This window comes from Scedosporium apiospermum (assembly GCF_000732125.1).
Source record: "Scedosporium apiospermum strain IHEM 14462 chromosome Unknown SEQ_SAPIO_0132, whole genome shotgun sequence".
Lineage (NCBI taxonomy): Eukaryota > Fungi > Ascomycota > Sordariomycetes > Microascales > Microascaceae > Scedosporium > Scedosporium apiospermum.
The window spans coordinates 2,015,381-2,031,131 of NW_015971833.1; the positions used below are offsets into that span (position 1 = coordinate 2,015,381).

At 50.4% G+C, this 15,751-nt stretch overlaps 4 protein-coding genes and 2 pseudogenes across 4 annotated transcripts; 4 read left to right on the forward strand and 2 right to left on the reverse strand.

The window, feature by feature from the left end:
• Positions 1–456: 456 nt before the first annotated feature.
• Positions 457–3,502, forward strand: SAPIO_CDS9279 (uncharacterized protein; the record flags this gene model as incomplete). Its single annotated transcript, XM_016790716.1, has 7 exons — positions 457–1,169; positions 1,238–1,653; positions 1,822–1,933; positions 1,987–2,470; positions 2,654–2,677; positions 2,748–2,945; positions 3,089–3,502. The coding sequence occupies 7 exons, from the start codon at positions 457–459 to the stop codon at positions 3,500–3,502; spliced, it is 2,361 nt and encodes a 786-aa protein (XP_016640019.1).
• Positions 3,503–4,065: 563 nt separating this feature from the next.
• SAPIO_CDS9280 (uncharacterized protein) lies at positions 4,066–5,996 on the reverse strand (the record flags this gene model as incomplete). Its single annotated transcript, XM_016790717.1, has 6 exons — positions 4,066–5,102; positions 5,174–5,342; positions 5,402–5,472; positions 5,529–5,774; positions 5,845–5,894; positions 5,956–5,996. The coding sequence occupies 6 exons, from the start codon at positions 5,994–5,996 to the stop codon at positions 4,066–4,068; spliced, it is 1,614 nt and encodes a 537-aa protein (XP_016640020.1).
• A 975-nt stretch (positions 5,997–6,971) lies between these two features.
• On the forward strand, positions 6,972–8,965 carry SAPIO_CDS9281 (putative flavin-binding monooxygenase protein; the record flags this gene model as incomplete). Its single annotated transcript, XM_016790718.1, has 3 exons — positions 6,972–7,533; positions 7,661–8,760; positions 8,828–8,965. 3 exons carry the CDS (start codon positions 6,972–6,974, stop codon positions 8,963–8,965), a joined length of 1,800 nt encoding a protein of 599 aa, XP_016640021.1.
• A 1,069-nt stretch (positions 8,966–10,034) lies between these two features.
• On the forward strand, positions 10,035–11,033 carry SAPIO_CDS9282 (annotated as a pseudogene; the record flags this gene model as incomplete).
• A 748-nt stretch (positions 11,034–11,781) lies between these two features.
• On the reverse strand, positions 11,782–12,552 carry SAPIO_CDS9283 (annotated as a pseudogene; the record flags this gene model as incomplete).
• A 1,220-nt stretch (positions 12,553–13,772) lies between these two features.
• On the forward strand, positions 13,773–15,730 carry SAPIO_CDS9284 (Inorganic phosphate transporter PHO84; the record flags this gene model as incomplete). The annotated part of the gene is made up of 4 exons (XM_016790719.1): positions 13,773–14,311; positions 14,389–14,621; positions 14,685–15,263; positions 15,342–15,730. 4 exons carry the CDS (start codon positions 13,773–13,775, stop codon positions 15,728–15,730), a joined length of 1,740 nt encoding a protein of 579 aa, XP_016640022.1.
• Between the last annotated feature and the right edge of the window lie 21 nt (positions 15,731–15,751).

Here is a 15,751-nt window from a genome sequence, read left to right on the forward strand (position 1 = left end):
CTGGTTAAATAGACCCCAAAAGTTCTTCTCGGCACCAAAAGTTCTTTCCCGGGCCCTTTTGGACAAATGACGTTATCGAGATCCTCTCTGGCGACAGGCAGTGTTTTCACGTTGATCAATGGTGTGGTCGGTGGTTCTAGCCGCTCGGCACAATATCCGGGTGGTTGCGTGAGAACAGCCCGAATCAATGGTCAGACAGAGTAATAATAGGATCGCGGTTCTGATCACATCATCGCTCCTTGCAGCGTGCATGGGGTTGTCAAAATAACCACCTGCCCTTTCTGGTAGCCCTTCGTGCCAGGGCGGGACCAAGAGTTGCGGTTGTAACCGATGATAATTGTAGTATCGGTAACTTTTGCGAAATAATAAAAGGGCCATGCGAGCCTTCCGTCTTGGCAGGCCTTGCCTGGACGTTAGCAAAAGCTTCTTTAATTTTTGTGGGGACCACGCTTCGCCATGACTGCGACTCACAGCAAAGAAATCTCGACCGACCCGCGGGAGGTGACGTCGCCGATCGGCAGCGACGCCTCCGCCGCCAACAGGGATGATGAGAAGAACAGCGCAGACGATATTCCTATGTCCGAGAAGCCCCCATTCTTATTCACAACTACCGATGATAACGACTCCTCTGGAGAAACTGCGTTCTCTGAGGACGACCCTCGTGTTCGCGATATCCCGCCCTATGTGCGCCGCGTAGTGAGTTTACATGATGACCCAACGCTGCCGACCCTTACCTTCCGCTATTTTATTCTATCAATCATCTTTGTTGTCCCCGGCGCCTTTCTCAGTCAGATGAGCCACTACCGTACTACTTATGCTCCCTATTCAATCTTTTTTGTACAACTCGCCTCGAGCTACGTCGGCGACTGGTGGGCGAAAGCGCTGCCTTCTCGGCAGGTCCGTATCCCCTTCACCCAGTGGGGCTTCAACACGAACCCGGGTCCCTTCAGCGTCAAGGAGCACGTCCTCATCACCATCACTGCAGCGTCTGGTGCCACCTATAACTTGGGCTATACGCCTGTCTCGATTGCCGAGTTGTACTTTGGCCAGCGGATCAACCCTGCAGTGGCTATCTTCTTCATGTGGGGTATCGTCTGGACAGGATACTCTTTTGCGGCGATTGCCCGCCAATTCCTAATTTACGACCCCATCTACCCGTGGTTCCAGGCGTGAGTATTTTGGTTATCATCCGATCGGAGGATAGATCACCAGGTTGACAAACAAACCGGTATAACAGTCTTTGTCAAACCGCCCTCTTCGAGACCCAGAAAAAGCAGCGCACGCACCCGACAGCTTTATCCAGAAAGCAGACTCGCGTCTTTTGGTGGGTGTTACTCGCTGTCATCCTCTGGCAATTCCTTCCCGAATATGTTTTCCCGATGCTGGGCAGTCTCGCTGTCATTTGCTGGTTCGCCCCAAATAACCCGACTGCCAATTTTGTCGGCGCTGGCTTTGGTGGCATGGGCGTTCTCAACTTCTCCTTGGACTGGTCTAGCGTCGCCGCGTACATTTCTCTGTTCCTCACGCCGTGGTGGACGCAGGTGGTGATGTTCCTCGCTTTCGTCGTCAACTGCTGGATTCTGCTCCCAATTGCTAAATTCAAGGGACTTGGAGAGTGGGACAAGAAATTGATGTCCAATCGGTTGTTCCTAGGTGTGTGGTCTTTTTCTTTTTCTTTTTCTTTTTTTTTTTTTTTTTTTTTTTTTTTTTTTTTAGCTGCCTTCCTTATTTCATTCTCTCTGATTCCGGAGATGACAGTGGGTGGATGACAGTGGTTATGCCTTGATCCTAGCCTTACGAGTGCCGCTAACACTGGGATAGAGAATGGGACTTCTTATCCCATGACCCAACTTTTGACTCCCGACGTCTCATTCAACGAAACAGCTTACCAGGAACTGGGGCCGCCGTACGCGAGTCTGCAGCTTCGATGGAAGTGAGTCCAACCCCTTACCCACCCTGAGTTGTCACCTGCTGACCAAAAGGCAGCATGTTCTTCGATTATGCCAGCTACACCTCTGCGCTTGTCTGGATTGGCCTTTTCGGTTACAAACAAATCAAAGATGCGGTTATCAAACTCCGGGCGCGGTCACGGGGCAAGTCCAGGTCTATTGCCCACCAGTACAATGACCAGCTCAGCATTCTGCAGCGCGCTTATGATGACGTCCCACTCTGGTGGTATCTGACTCTTTTCTCGGCCGCATTTATTTCTCTTCTTGTCATCGTCGCTACCAACAGTTTATTTATCCCATGGTGGACGCTGCTTGTTGCCGTTGGGACCGGCGCTGTCATCGTTCTGCCCATGGGTTGGCTCTACGCGTTGAGCAATTTTCAGATCGAAGTTGGGACAACGAATGAGCTCCTCTATGGTTTGATGGTTAATGCAGTACATGGTCATAAGAACCCTACCGGGGCCTCTGTTTACGGAAGCATAGCAGGCAACGCTTGGTATCGTGCTCAATGGTTTCTCCAGGTATGTGTAATCCTACGTTAAGTGTCTGGTGCATTCCACTCAGACGTTTGATGCGGTCAGGGACTGGTGTGATGTGATCAGGATACTTGGCAGGCGCCAAGTCGGAATTGCCATGCAGAACACCCAGGTGAGCACATCTATCTCTGTATGGAGTCGGCTAACGTCAAATTTACTAAATCTTAGGACCAAAAGCTCGGGCATTACATGGTAAGCTTTAGGTTTTCCAACGATGGAAACTCTCCGGACAACGCCACTAAGCATACTGACTCTGGTACAGCATTGCCCTCCAAAGACCGTTTTTTTCGCCCAGTGGTTTGGCAGTCTGTTGGGAATCCCAATAAACTATGCAGTAGTTAGATGGGTCCTGAATACAAAGAGGGATTACTTGACCGGGGAGCTTGTCGACCCCACGCACCAATGGACGGGGCAAAGTCTCGCTAGCAACTTGACCATGGCAGTCCAATATGTTTTATTGGTAAGCCCTCACTCTCTCCTCCTAACCAAATAATATCATAAAACCTGTCAAGCGCGTCGCCGTTGTCTTTCACTGTATTAGACTCCAACCGGCCGGCACACTTTAGATTGTATTATGGTTCTAATAGTGATCATCGTATATAGGGACCCATTCGCCTGTTCAAGGAGCCAATTTATAAGGTTGTCCCATACGGTTTCCTTGTTGGCCTCCTCGCACCCCTTCTCGTCTTCGCCCTGCACCGGACCTTCCCTCGGTACAAGTTCCATCTGTGGAACACTCCGATTTTCTTCTCGTGCATGTCTCGCTGGTACGGAAATATCAGCACCGGCTTCCTCAGCAGCTTCATCGGCGGCTTCGTCGTCATGTTCTGGGCCTACCGGTACCGTTATCCTCTATGGGCCCGCTGGAACTACATCCTCGCCGCGGCCTTCGACGCTGGCTTCAACTTCAACATGCTGCTCATCTTCTTATTCTTTGGCGCTGGCAAGGTCGTGTCGATGCCACATTGGTGGGGTAATGACAAGAGGAGTAGTGAGAGGTGCTTTGGGCTGGAGTGACGAGTTTGGACAGTGATCTTCTAGATACTGACCTAATTCTTTGTGTTCGTATGTACCAGTCTCGGCTCGAACTACTGCAAAATTCGCGCCTGCACATTTGGAAATTCAAAATCCCCAGGCTATTGGTGAGGCGTGAACCATACTTCGTCCGCGGCTAGCGACAACCATGTCCAACAATAACGCGACGTGAGAGAAAACGTCACGAACGTGAGGTTAGGATTGAACATTATATATTCTAAATAAAGACTGAAAAGACTATGAGATACAAATTAGCTCGGGGGTTGCAAGGGTACTGTATGGTAGCGTATTATTCCTTTCGGGAGAGTTGGTCCCTTTGAAGGTATGATGAAGTATTGGATCATCATGACCGTCCCTGCTCTATGTTTGGGCCTGACATCTACGAATGCGAAGGAAACGCCTACATGCAAATCCTTCCTCTATTTCACTTGAGCAAGGAAGCGCCATTGATATTATATTAACATTATTAAACTCGATTTGGTAGTAGTTATCAATCTCCCGCCAGTGGAGTATTACTTTGTACAAGGCCACTGCTAGTCCCTCGCTTAGTGCGTGGCAATCTCGCGAATGCTTTCCCGGTGCATCCTGGCCAAGAATGTCGAGTGCATAAATTTGCGAATCCTCTTTCCAAAAAGCATAAATGGAATCACGGCCAAGTTATTTGCAAGCACGATCCCGCAAAACACGCCCGATATCATAACAACATAGCCATGCTGCAAGATCCACTCCAACAAGTTGATACCCATGCCGAAGCTAATCGCCTGCTTACCAAGGTTCATAGCGATGAGCATCTCACTGATGTTGGAGTTGTAGCTGTCGATGGCGTAGGCTAAAGTAAACGTGAAGTAGAAGTAGCTGGCGAACTGATTCATGGCCACTCCGATGAAATAGCCGATCCAATGCAGGTTGCGTTGGGCACTAAAGCCGTAGAGGATGAGTCCCGCTGGAGCGAGAAGCATGGCCGGGAGCATTACGCCCAGTCGCATCTCTGCTTCGCGGATACCGTTGTTGCGGCGTGTGAGGCGAGCGGCTAAGCGATCAGAGGAAGATGTGAAGAGGAAGGCGAGCCCATAACCGATGACGGTAGAGATGGTAATGAGGCCAGAGTTGAGTTGAGACCAGTTGTAGGGCGGAGCGGTGATCTTAAGAGGAAAGGTGAAGTTGAAGGTTAGGGCACCAAGGCCGATGTAGATACCGTAGGTTGTTACAACCCAGAGGACGTGAGGGATGAGGAAGTAAGAAAATGCGCGGATCATCATGACGAAAAACGGCGAGTCCTTCTCCCATGTGCCCCAGAACTTGAGGGTTTGGATGAAAGTCTTTCGTGGAGGGATTTCGGAAACATCCTCGGTCACGATGGCGGCTGGTTTGTCTTCCACCATCTGTCCTGTTTGCGAATCGGAGGACGACGAATCCTGGGGAGTTTTGCGATGGTACGTGGTCTCCTCCACCACGAAGAAGGCGAAGATCAAGAGGGCTGCGGCGAAGGCAAATTCGACGTAGAAAAATAGGCGCCACTCGTAACCACCCGCCAGCATATAGCCTGCATAGAGCGGGCCTGTTGAGCCTAAGCAAAGGCACACTGTGAGGACAGGGCCGTTAGCATATGCGAGATGTGGATGGACTCTTGTCTTAGTTGCTCATATTCCTCACCGGTGTAGATGCCGAGGCGGGTTCCGCGTTCGTGCAGGAAGAAAATGTCATTGACAAGCTGCACGGGTAAAGCTTCGCAGACTCCGGAGCCTAAAGCATGAACAACACGAGCAGCCATCAACCCAGCGTAGGTCGTGGCTTGGGAGGCCGCGATGAGGCCAGCGCAGTACTGGGAAGGACGGTTAGCCGGACTATGAGATACAGGGCATCACAGGCGACTCCACATACGCAGACGAGAGAGAGAAGCATAACGGGTCGACGCCCGATCTTGTGATAGAGTGGGACCAAAATAAGGGACCCTGGATGACGTTAGCAAAACCCTTTAACACTCCGAATCTGCTGTGTTTTCACGAACCAAAACCAAAAGCCAGGTTAGGATAGTTGATAAGACCGGCGGCTTTATTTGGTGTTATGCCAAACTCTTCAGCATATATGCCTAGATAGACCGAAGGCCCAAGCAACGCCGAGTTCGAGAGAAACGAGTATAGAGAGCAGGTGATTAGGATGGCGAGCTTCTTGGACGAGGGCCATTGGAGAGGGTCGTTTGGATCATTCGCAGGGACGGGGAAAAGGGCCTGCCCATAGGCAGTGTCATCGCCCTCTAGAACCAAGTCGGGTCAGCTTTTCTGCCTTCAAGAGTTGGTGTTAGTGTTGGGCTACTATGCACTTACCGGCCGCCTTCAAATTCACGGTACCGGGCACATCGCCCTCAGTAGCATGGCTTGGGTTACCAATTAGCCCCCGATTCCCGAATAATGAAGAGTTGAGTAATAAGCATCTACCTGTGCACCAAATGCCTACCAGGGGATTCGTCAGGATGCATCTTGAGCGTGGTTAATGGCAATACCGCCGGATGGCAACTAGAAAAAGTTGATGAATCAAGTGAGATCCATCGACTCGCGTGAAGAAGCTCCTTCGTAAAGGAAATGCAACATGTCCCGGGTATTTATTTCAACCCTCCTCAATGTAAGATCTGACACTCAGACCCTGGTCGGCTCCTATAATCCGGGGTCAAAGACAGCCTTACTTGATTGGGTTTATTGGTTGCGGGGTTCGTGTCCGTGTGCCATGCCAGTACGGGTTTAGTTCCGTGCACTCCACAACTTCAGGACAGCTCCAGCCCACTCCCATGGAGCTTGGGCTCAGCCAGCTCTGATCGACCCACGCTTCGGCTCCTAAATTTGAAATCCGGGGTAGAATTCAATCTCCCTGATTGGCCTCCTATAATTCCCAGTCCGTGGAATTGGATTCGGAGTTTGAACTGGAAATTCGACCACTCGAGGGAGTCTAGCGTCGTTTTATAACTTTCCCCCCATCGGATTATCGATATGTCTTGGAAGCTCGCTTCGGAGTAACCCTCGGAATACATGCCAGTCGTACCATTTGTCTCACGTTGTATTCGCAATCGGACTGACTGATGATTGAGTAAGCCGCGAATAATAGTAATATTGTAAACGGTTCGAGTGCTCTGCCGATGCTCCAACTGCGCTCGGCCAACCCCGCAGCGGGGAACATTCCCCGTGCTCCGTACCAAAGAGGAGGCTTAAGTCGGCAGAGGGTATGAATCTGTTAAGAGACTTTACATTACGATGCTCATTTATGTTGGATATCATCTCTTCTTTTTCCGGCACTTATCTACTTAATCTTGCCGAATATTACCGCTAGCCGACATGCATGCAGCTATATACACCGCATGAACAGCTTCTTACTTTCTATCGTCGCGCCATCGAAGCACGCAAACCTTCGACTCCGAGATTAAAGTTCCCTCCCTTGTTGCCTTTACTTTTTGTTTTCGACAATGTCCGAATTCCCTCCTGCGGCGGCCCTTCCGTCCCTATCCCTCTCTGAAGGGGTCAGGCCTGACGAGAAGGCCGTTCCCGTGATTGTCGACATCTGGCTGGCGTCCCTGCAGCACCGACTGGAGAAAAAGAACCTTTCTGATATTTCGGATCTCTTCGTTGAGGAGTCCTGGTGGAGGGACGTCCTCGCTCTGTCGTGGGACTTCCACAGCAAGAGCGGCTTAGAGGCCATTACTAAGTTTCTGAAAGAGTCCGAGACGGACCTTGGCCATCTGAAAGCTATCAAAACTGGCGGCCTGGCGCCTAAGCTGGAAGAAGAGGGTGGAATGCAATGGATACAAGCAGGTTTTACTTTCGACACTAAATATGGCAGTGGTCAAGGACTCGTCCGACTAGCAAATATTGCCCCATCGATATGGAGAGCTTGGACCGTTATGACCCAGCTGGAGCAACTGAAGAGCCAGGAAGCGCCTGTACAGTCTCAGATTAACGGCGCGACAAATGGCAATGGACCTGCGACGCCTGCGAAGGACAACCTACAAGTCTTGATTGTTGGCGGAGGTAAGAATTTGAGAAAAGGAGCTGGAATCAGCTTTTGTTATTCTTCTTCCCCTTCCCCCCCTTCTCATTGTTTTCTTTCCGTTCATTTTGGCCCTCCGTGGCGCTAACATTCATTTCAATTGTATAGGCCAAAGTGGACTCTCGCTCGCCGCACATCTCAAACATTTAGGGGTGCGGAGCATGATCGTGGAGAAGGGTCCTCGAGTAGGTAACGCGTGGCTGGAGCGATACGACAGTGTCCGCACTCATACAACAATGCATGGAGACCACTTCCCCTTCCTAAAGTACCCCAGCAACTGGCCTCACTGGCAAGACAAGGAACACATCACTAGATGGATGGAGCATTACGAGAAGCTCATGGGTATCGAGGTTCAGCTCAACACGGCTGCCGAAAAGGCCGAATATGACGAATCGAGCCGCCAGTGGTCTGTTCACGTCCAGGACAAGGAGGGCAAGCGTGTGATACAAGCGAACCATGTGGTGATGTGCCTCGGCATGTTCGGCCAGGAGCCCGTCATTCCCGAATTCCCAGGTCGCGATTCGTTTAAGGGTCTGGCGTACCATGCTGGCATACACAAGTCTGCGAGCAACATCCCGGATCTTAACAAAAAGAACGTCACCGTCATTGGATGCGCCACGACTGCCCATGACATGGCCCAGGACTTTGTAAACCATGGTGCCAAGAGCGTATCTATGATCCAGCGTCAGCCAACATGGTCTTTCTCCTCGGAGGCCATTCAGAAGTACCACCTGTCCCACTTTACCACCCCTGGCGTCAGCACCGAAGAAGCAGACCTCATCCTCAGCTCCATCCCTACCGCCGTCGCCCGAGTCTTTGGTTACGAGATGACGCAAATGATGATTAAGCACGACACAGAGCTCTTGGACAAGCTTGAAGCTACAGGGATGTCTCTGAAACGCGGCGAGGACGGCTCGAGTTTTATCGATTACCTGTTCTTCAAGGGTGGGCACTTTTACGTTGACCAGGGTGCTACGCCCATGATTCTCGACGGCCGAATCAAGGTCTATATGTGCGAAGGAGGTGTCAGGGAATTCTGTCCAGAGGGCCTACTTCTCGGAGACGGGCGGAAAGTCGATGCCGACGTGGTTGTTCTAGCCACGGGATTTGAGCCAGCCACTGTACAACTCAAGCAACTCATGGGGGACAAGGTATGGGAGAAGGCATCCAAGTTTGGGGAGTTTGACGAGGAGTTGGAACGCCTTGGCGTAAGTTTTAACTTTTCCTTTCTATCATAAAATACTCATCGCATGCTAACCGAGTTTTTCTCTGCAGTGGTGGCGACCGACAGGTATTCCGGGATTTTGGTATATGTGTGGTACCTTTTCTTGGTCGCGGCAGTACTCTTCCGTTGTTGCATTGGAAATCGCAGCCGTCGAGAAGGGCTTGATTGACGGATACTGGGGGAAATGAAGTTGCATTTAGCTCCCACTCTGGGCGTGTTGAAAGCGGTCCGTAACCATATCAGAATAGATCTCGACACTACAGTAAAGGCTAGATTTAATTAATATTTAAGGGATATTTTTTTCCGTGAACAGTAACATCGGATCTGTATCATGTTTACTCTTGGGTACCAGCTCCGACTACGGATGACGCATCTTCTGAATGCCAGATTGACTGGAAAACGAAGTCTTGAATTCCGTGATGTATTCCGACCTCTTGCCACCTGGAACGGTTTTGGGAGGCGGGATAGACTCGAACCCTCTTCATCATTTCCAGCCACCAGCTAGAGTTCCATATTCTACACCGATGGCAATACAACGGCAGAGTTTACGCAGGCCCGGGAGTCAAACTGGTCAACTTCCTCCTCCCTGAGGTAACTTTACAAACAAGAGCCCGAACCTGGGTAGCAATTCCCCGCATTACTCCATACCCATACATTGCAAATGAATCCAGTTCGTGGAACTATTACGGCTGTCAAACGGTCAAACCCGCTCCAGTTAGATACAGGATGCGGATATTATTATTTTGGGGACTATTACATTATTGGTCGAGAATCGACATGATTAGATAGAAATTACTTGACAAATGTTCGAGCAGAACCATCCCGATAGGAAATTGCGCTCTGCATGTGTTTCTTGACAATTTCCACGGCGATAGTTTAAACGAAATCCCGGCACAACGGTGGAATTGAATTAGTGTATGTAGATATCGGATTGGTGCGCATATGGAATTGTCGTTGGAGCATATTTCATTAATGTATTAAGTCCGAAAAAACATCCGCCGAGTTGCTAAGAGCTGGTCGACCAGACAAGAAAGAGGACTAGAGCTCAGCTTCTATTGATCTAATGTGTCTGTGTTGAACTAACTCTTGCCCAAGCCGAGAGCTGTGTGTGCGGCATCTTTTCGGAGGCAACTAGCTTCAGACGTATATATAAACTTCGCGGGTCTCCACCCCGGCCGACGCACACCCCTCTCCGTCATAGCTAGCCCCTCTCTTTCCGGGTGCCCTTCTGACAAGAGAGGAAAGCCTTGCAGCATAATGTTTGGTATGAAATCCAGGGTCAATCTGCTATCAGCCAGCCTCTGGCTGATAGTATCGGCGGCCGTCGTCGCGGCCCAGACAACTTGCGATCTTCCGTCGACATACCGTTGGACATCGACCGAAGTTCTCAGCGAGCCGAAGACGGGATGGGCTTCGCTGAAAGACTTTACCGCCGTCGGCTACAACGACCAGATACTCGTATATGCAACCTTCCACGACACGGGATCGATCTGGGGCTCCATGAACTTTGGCCTCTTCGGCAACTGGTCTGACATGGCCACGGCGCCACAAAACGCGATGACTGGGGCTACAGTCGCGCCAACACTCTTCTACTTTTCCCCAAAGGATATTTGGGTGCTCGCCTATCAATGGGGCCCAACCGCATTCTCTTACAAGACGTCAAACGACCCAACCGATGCGAATGGGTGGTCAGCGGTGAAACCTCTCTTCTCTGGAACCATCACCGGATCCAGTACCGGTTGCATCGACCAGACAGTTATTGGTGACAACACAACCATGTATCTATTCTTTGCAGGGGACAATGGCAAGATCTACCGAGCTAGCATGCCCATCGAAAATTTCCCTGGCGACTTTGGCAGAGAATCGAAAGTGATCCTGAGCGACACGACGAACAACTTGTTCGAGGCAGTTCAGGTCTACACGCTACAAGGACAGCAGAAATATCTGATGATCGTCGAGTCTATTGGAGGACAAGGGCGGTATTTCCGCTCCTTCACGGCCGATCGACTCGGCGGGGAGTGGACACCGCAGGCCACATCGGAGAGCCAGCCCTTCGCCGGCAAGGCTAACAGCGGGGCTACCTGGACCAACGACATCAGTCACGGTGATTTACTTCGCCGAAACCCTGACCAGACAATGACGGTTGATCCATGTAACCTTGAGTTGCTCTACCAAGGGCGATCCCCTAGCTCTGGTGGCGGCGACTATGGCAAACTGCCATATCGGCCTGGCGTGCTGACACTGCAGCGCGAGTAAGATAGAAATCGGACTCAAGAGAAGCAGAAGATGTGTCTGCAGGCAAAGCGAGCGAGGGAGGGATTTATATCGTATAGTTATAACATGACAACAAACGCATATTATAACCCCGGTCTTAGCGACTTGAAAATCTCACTCCACCCTTTTAACACATGCTATCTTCAAAGTATTGAGTCAGATCCGTGCAGCTCTGACCGTAATATCACACTTTAGGGGGAGACTATTGGTTACTAACGGCCTGCTACAGGGAAGCCGTGACCAAAAGCCCGTGTGTCACGCTCTATCCTATAAATAGATGTATATTTCGGAGTATCTATATTAAATTCTACCATCAAAGAAGGGATAGAACAATATGACCAACTGAGGCGAGTGTTAACACCACCAATACTATATGGTATAACTCCTAGTATGCACTAATAATAGAAAGGTGTCGTACTCTTCCATCGTTGACTAATACGTATACACAATATGAAGGTAATTCGACGAGGGTAATGGTGGTCGCACGTAATACTTAGAATGGATTCTCAGTAAAGGAGAATCTAGTTAAGATCGCTAGCCAATGCTAGTTAGTTCGGGCAGAAGAAGTCCCAAGTCTCGACGGCTTTGGGAGTTTCCGGAGCTTAGCTTACCTGATAAACGGCCCTCTCTTGTTCCCATGTTTCGAATTCGCTTTTCCCATTGTCGAATCTGAGTAGGTAGGACGGAGAGTAAGAATGCGCTCAAAGTTTCCATGTGTCTCAGGTGTTCTTCAGGTTGTCGGCACCTGGATAACCTTCGAAACTGCCTGTAGGCGCTCCAGCATCAGGGCGGCTTTGGCCTCCCGTGCTATGAACGGTCCGGAAAATAGGCCCGGAATGGGGATATCGCTATTTGCGTGGTCCTTCGCAAGCTCGACAATGCTGTGACATCCGTATCTGCCCTCGACTACTTGAATGGCCGTGGTGAGTAAATCTGTGCCGATGCCTCGCCGTCGATACCGCATTTTGACAGTCCATGCTCGAATGATGCCTTTTCCCCTGCCTTTGCGATTTCCTCTCTCATCCATATACCCCTGTGGGTCTAACCGAATGACCACAGTCCCGATCACTTCATTGCCGAACCTCGCAGTGATAACAGTGTCCATGCCATCGGGGCCCATGAGCCAGCTTCTCCATTTAAAATTCTCGGCAAGATGAATGTATGAACCGGCCATATACCTGGCCGCCAGGAAGTACGTCATCAAGATGCCACTGGACACAAGTACCAGTGTCCCAAGATCGCGCCGAAAGTAATCCCGACCGAAGACGGCGGTGTATACCACGAGGAGTATCGTCACGCAAACAGGATGAAATATGATCGCCGAGGCGGCTACCTGTCGCTGCTCTGCGATACTGTCCGCAACCAGATGTAGGGCCGCTATCATTTCATCCTCGTCGGTGATGATCTGGAAAGACAATGGGGGAATCTTGTTGATGTCGTTCGCTCCATCCAGTGAAGTTGCTGCCGTCTGGGAAGTGCCTATCGACTCGAAGATGGCCATTACTCTCTTTCTGGTGATTTTGTATGCTCAAAAGGAAATCTTTTTTTTTTTAAAAAAAAAATTAACAGAGGGAGAGGGAGAACGAAAGAGGGAGGACGAGAAAGGGTGAGAAACCAAGATGCCTGTGCTGACGAGAACAAAAAACAATAAAAAGCCGATATCCGTGCTTGTCCATAGAGAGGTCTCGGAGGAGGCACACAGCCTCGACTTGTACGATTCGCTTAGACTTGAATTTCGTCATTACCCGGGTACGAGATTTAAAACTTCCTCATTTCGGCGAGGGATATTGTGGCAGCTCGGTGGCTGAATTGGGTACTTGATCTTGCGATCAATTTGCTCGGGGGACCCATGCTCGTATTGGTCTGGACTAGCGACGCGTGGTTCTGGGGTTGGTGCGAACACCAGATAATTAGTGATCCACTCGCCATGCAATTGGGAAAAAAACAAGCTTTCTGGTGAGCGCTTCCACTGCTAAACCAGCCAATGGTAGGGGTTCATGTGCCCACGTTTATTGGAGAGCAAAACATTTGGGCAACTCGGCAGAGGCGGCACGAGGCGGCACTGCATCCTCCCCCATCCTTCCTGCGGAGAGCTAGTTGAGATATTCTTTCCAGGCACGGCAAGGACACACGTGCTGCCAGAGCCTTAAAATGCTTGGCGAATGCTTGGCGAGAGGAAGATCTCGAAATGTATTCCTCGGTGCCGGTTTCCGAAACCATGTTCGCCCATCCATCTATGATTGAGACGAAATCCCATTCACTGTCAACTGGACCCAATTTTAATAGGCTCTCGGTGGACTCATTTGGTTAGCAAGCAACATCTGAGGCCTAAGATGGTGGTCACTCTCACACCATCCACTTGTACCAACATAGCAATGCTGGCTCAGCATGCCTCAGCCAAGACGAAGGGCTTTTCCAATCCAACGTGGGTTTGTGCGCTTTTCAAGGGTAAAGGGGAATTTGAAGAGGAGATGGTGAAGATATATACATCCAGGCAATCACTGAAAGGCCTCCTCGTACAAAAAAACGGGTCTACCTCCCTCGCCTTGCCTGGCAATCTCTCATATCACTTCGATTCTATATCTGACCTGATGCTTTAGGGTCTCCTTAATATCCTTCTCATTCTTCTCCTTCTGCTTCTTCCCCAGTGAGACTTTTTATTATTAGTTTTACCTCATTGTCTCATTAGCCCTCTATTCATTCCATTTAGGCACATGCGCAATGTCCACAAAGGCTAAGCCAGCTGTGGCCAAGACCTCTGGTGGAAACAATGCATTTCACAACTTCCATAACGATTTCGCCCACGTTGCCGACCTGAACGAACGCCGTCGACTTGCGCTCGCAGAAGTCGACAGAGCTCCGTTTGGCTGGTACCATGTCCGCGCTTGTGTGGTCGCAGGCGTTGGCTTCTTTACCGACTCATATGACATCTTTGCTGTGTCCATGTTGACCATCATGCTTGGGATTGTCTATTTCCCCGGGAAGGGTAGCATGCCTACCTCTTCAGACAATGCAATTAAGCTATCGACGTCCGCCGGTACTGTCGTCGGCCAGCTGCTTTTCGGTTGGCTTGCCGATGTGGTTGGTCGTAAACGCATGTACGGCTTGGAACTCATCATCATCATCTTTGCAACACTAGCTCAGGCTTTGACAAGCGGCTCACCCTCCTGCAATATCATCGGCCTCATCATCTTCTGGAGAGTCATAATGGGTGTGGGCATTGGCGGTGACTATCCTCTGTCTTCCATCATCACCTCGGAGTAAGTGCCTGCCGAGTAGAAAATGTAACGGGTTCCATCTATGACAACGACTCTAAGAATATCCCATTACATTCTAGGTTTGCCACCACTAAATGGCGAGGAGCTATGATGGCTGCTGTTTTCGCCATGCAGGGATTTGGACAGCTCGTCGCTGCTCTAGTGATGCTGTTCGTAACCCTTGGCTTCAAGTCTCAGCTGGAAACTGCTGCCAAGACTATCGATTGTACTGGCTCTTGTCAAGTCGCTGTAGACAAGATGTGGAGAACGCTGATTGGTTTCGGCGCTGTCCCTGCTTGCATCGCCCTCTACTGTGCGTTAGGTGGACCTGAGATTTTCCCTTGCTATTGATTTGCTACTAACTACCATGAACTAGATCGTCTTACTATTCCGGAAACGCCTCGCTACACGTTTGATGTCGCCCGTGACGTGGAAAAGGCAAATGAAGACGTCAAGGCCTATATAAGCGGCAAACGCGAGGGCTACTCAGATGAGGTTGCTCGTGCGACAACGCACAAGGCCGCAAAAGAAACCCTCGAGATCCCTCAAGCCAGTTGGTCTGATTTCGTCCGCCACTATAGCCAACGCAAGAACTACCTTCTCCTTCTCGGGACCGCCGGCTCATGGTTCTGCCTTGACGTTGCTTTCTACGGACTCTCTTTGAATAACGGTACCATTCTCAGCGTTATTGGTTATTCGACCAGCCACGCGCATAACGTGTACCAGTATTTATACAACACGGCAGTCGGAAACGTCATCATCGTCTTAGCCGGCGCTGTTCCTGGATACTGGGTCTCTGTCGCAACGATTGATACCCTGGGACGAAAGAAGATCCAGATGGGTGGATTTTTGATTCTCACAGTCCTTTTCATCATTATGGGCTTTGCTTACTACCACATTTCGTCGAATGGCTTGCTTGCCATCTACGTCCTCGCACAATTCTTCTTCAACTTCGGTTAGCCTCCGCTCATTACGAACCCAATCCCATAGATGAGTGTCTAAGTTCCCGTGCTAATTGATAACTTTCATCTAGGGCCTAATACGACAACCTTCATCGTCCCCGGTGAAGTGTTCCCGACCCGCTACCGATCCACTTCACACGGTATATCTGCCGCCTCCGGGAAGATTGGCTCCATTATCGGCCAAGGCGCCATCTCCGTCCTCCGCACCCATGGCGGTACCCCGGAGAACCCCAATCCCTGGATGGATCATGTCCTCGAGATTTACGCCCTATTTATGCTCCTCGGCTGCCTTACTACGCTCCTCATTCCCGAAACCGCGCGCAGGACCTTGGAAGAGTTGAGCGGCGAGGATGACTATTCATCTACCGCCATGGTGGGAACAGAGTTACCACAACTCGAGACCAAGAAGGATGACGATAACGGCAGTCAAGTTCCATTTGCACAAGGGAACTATGCCTAAGCTTCCATGGAGGCTACAGGC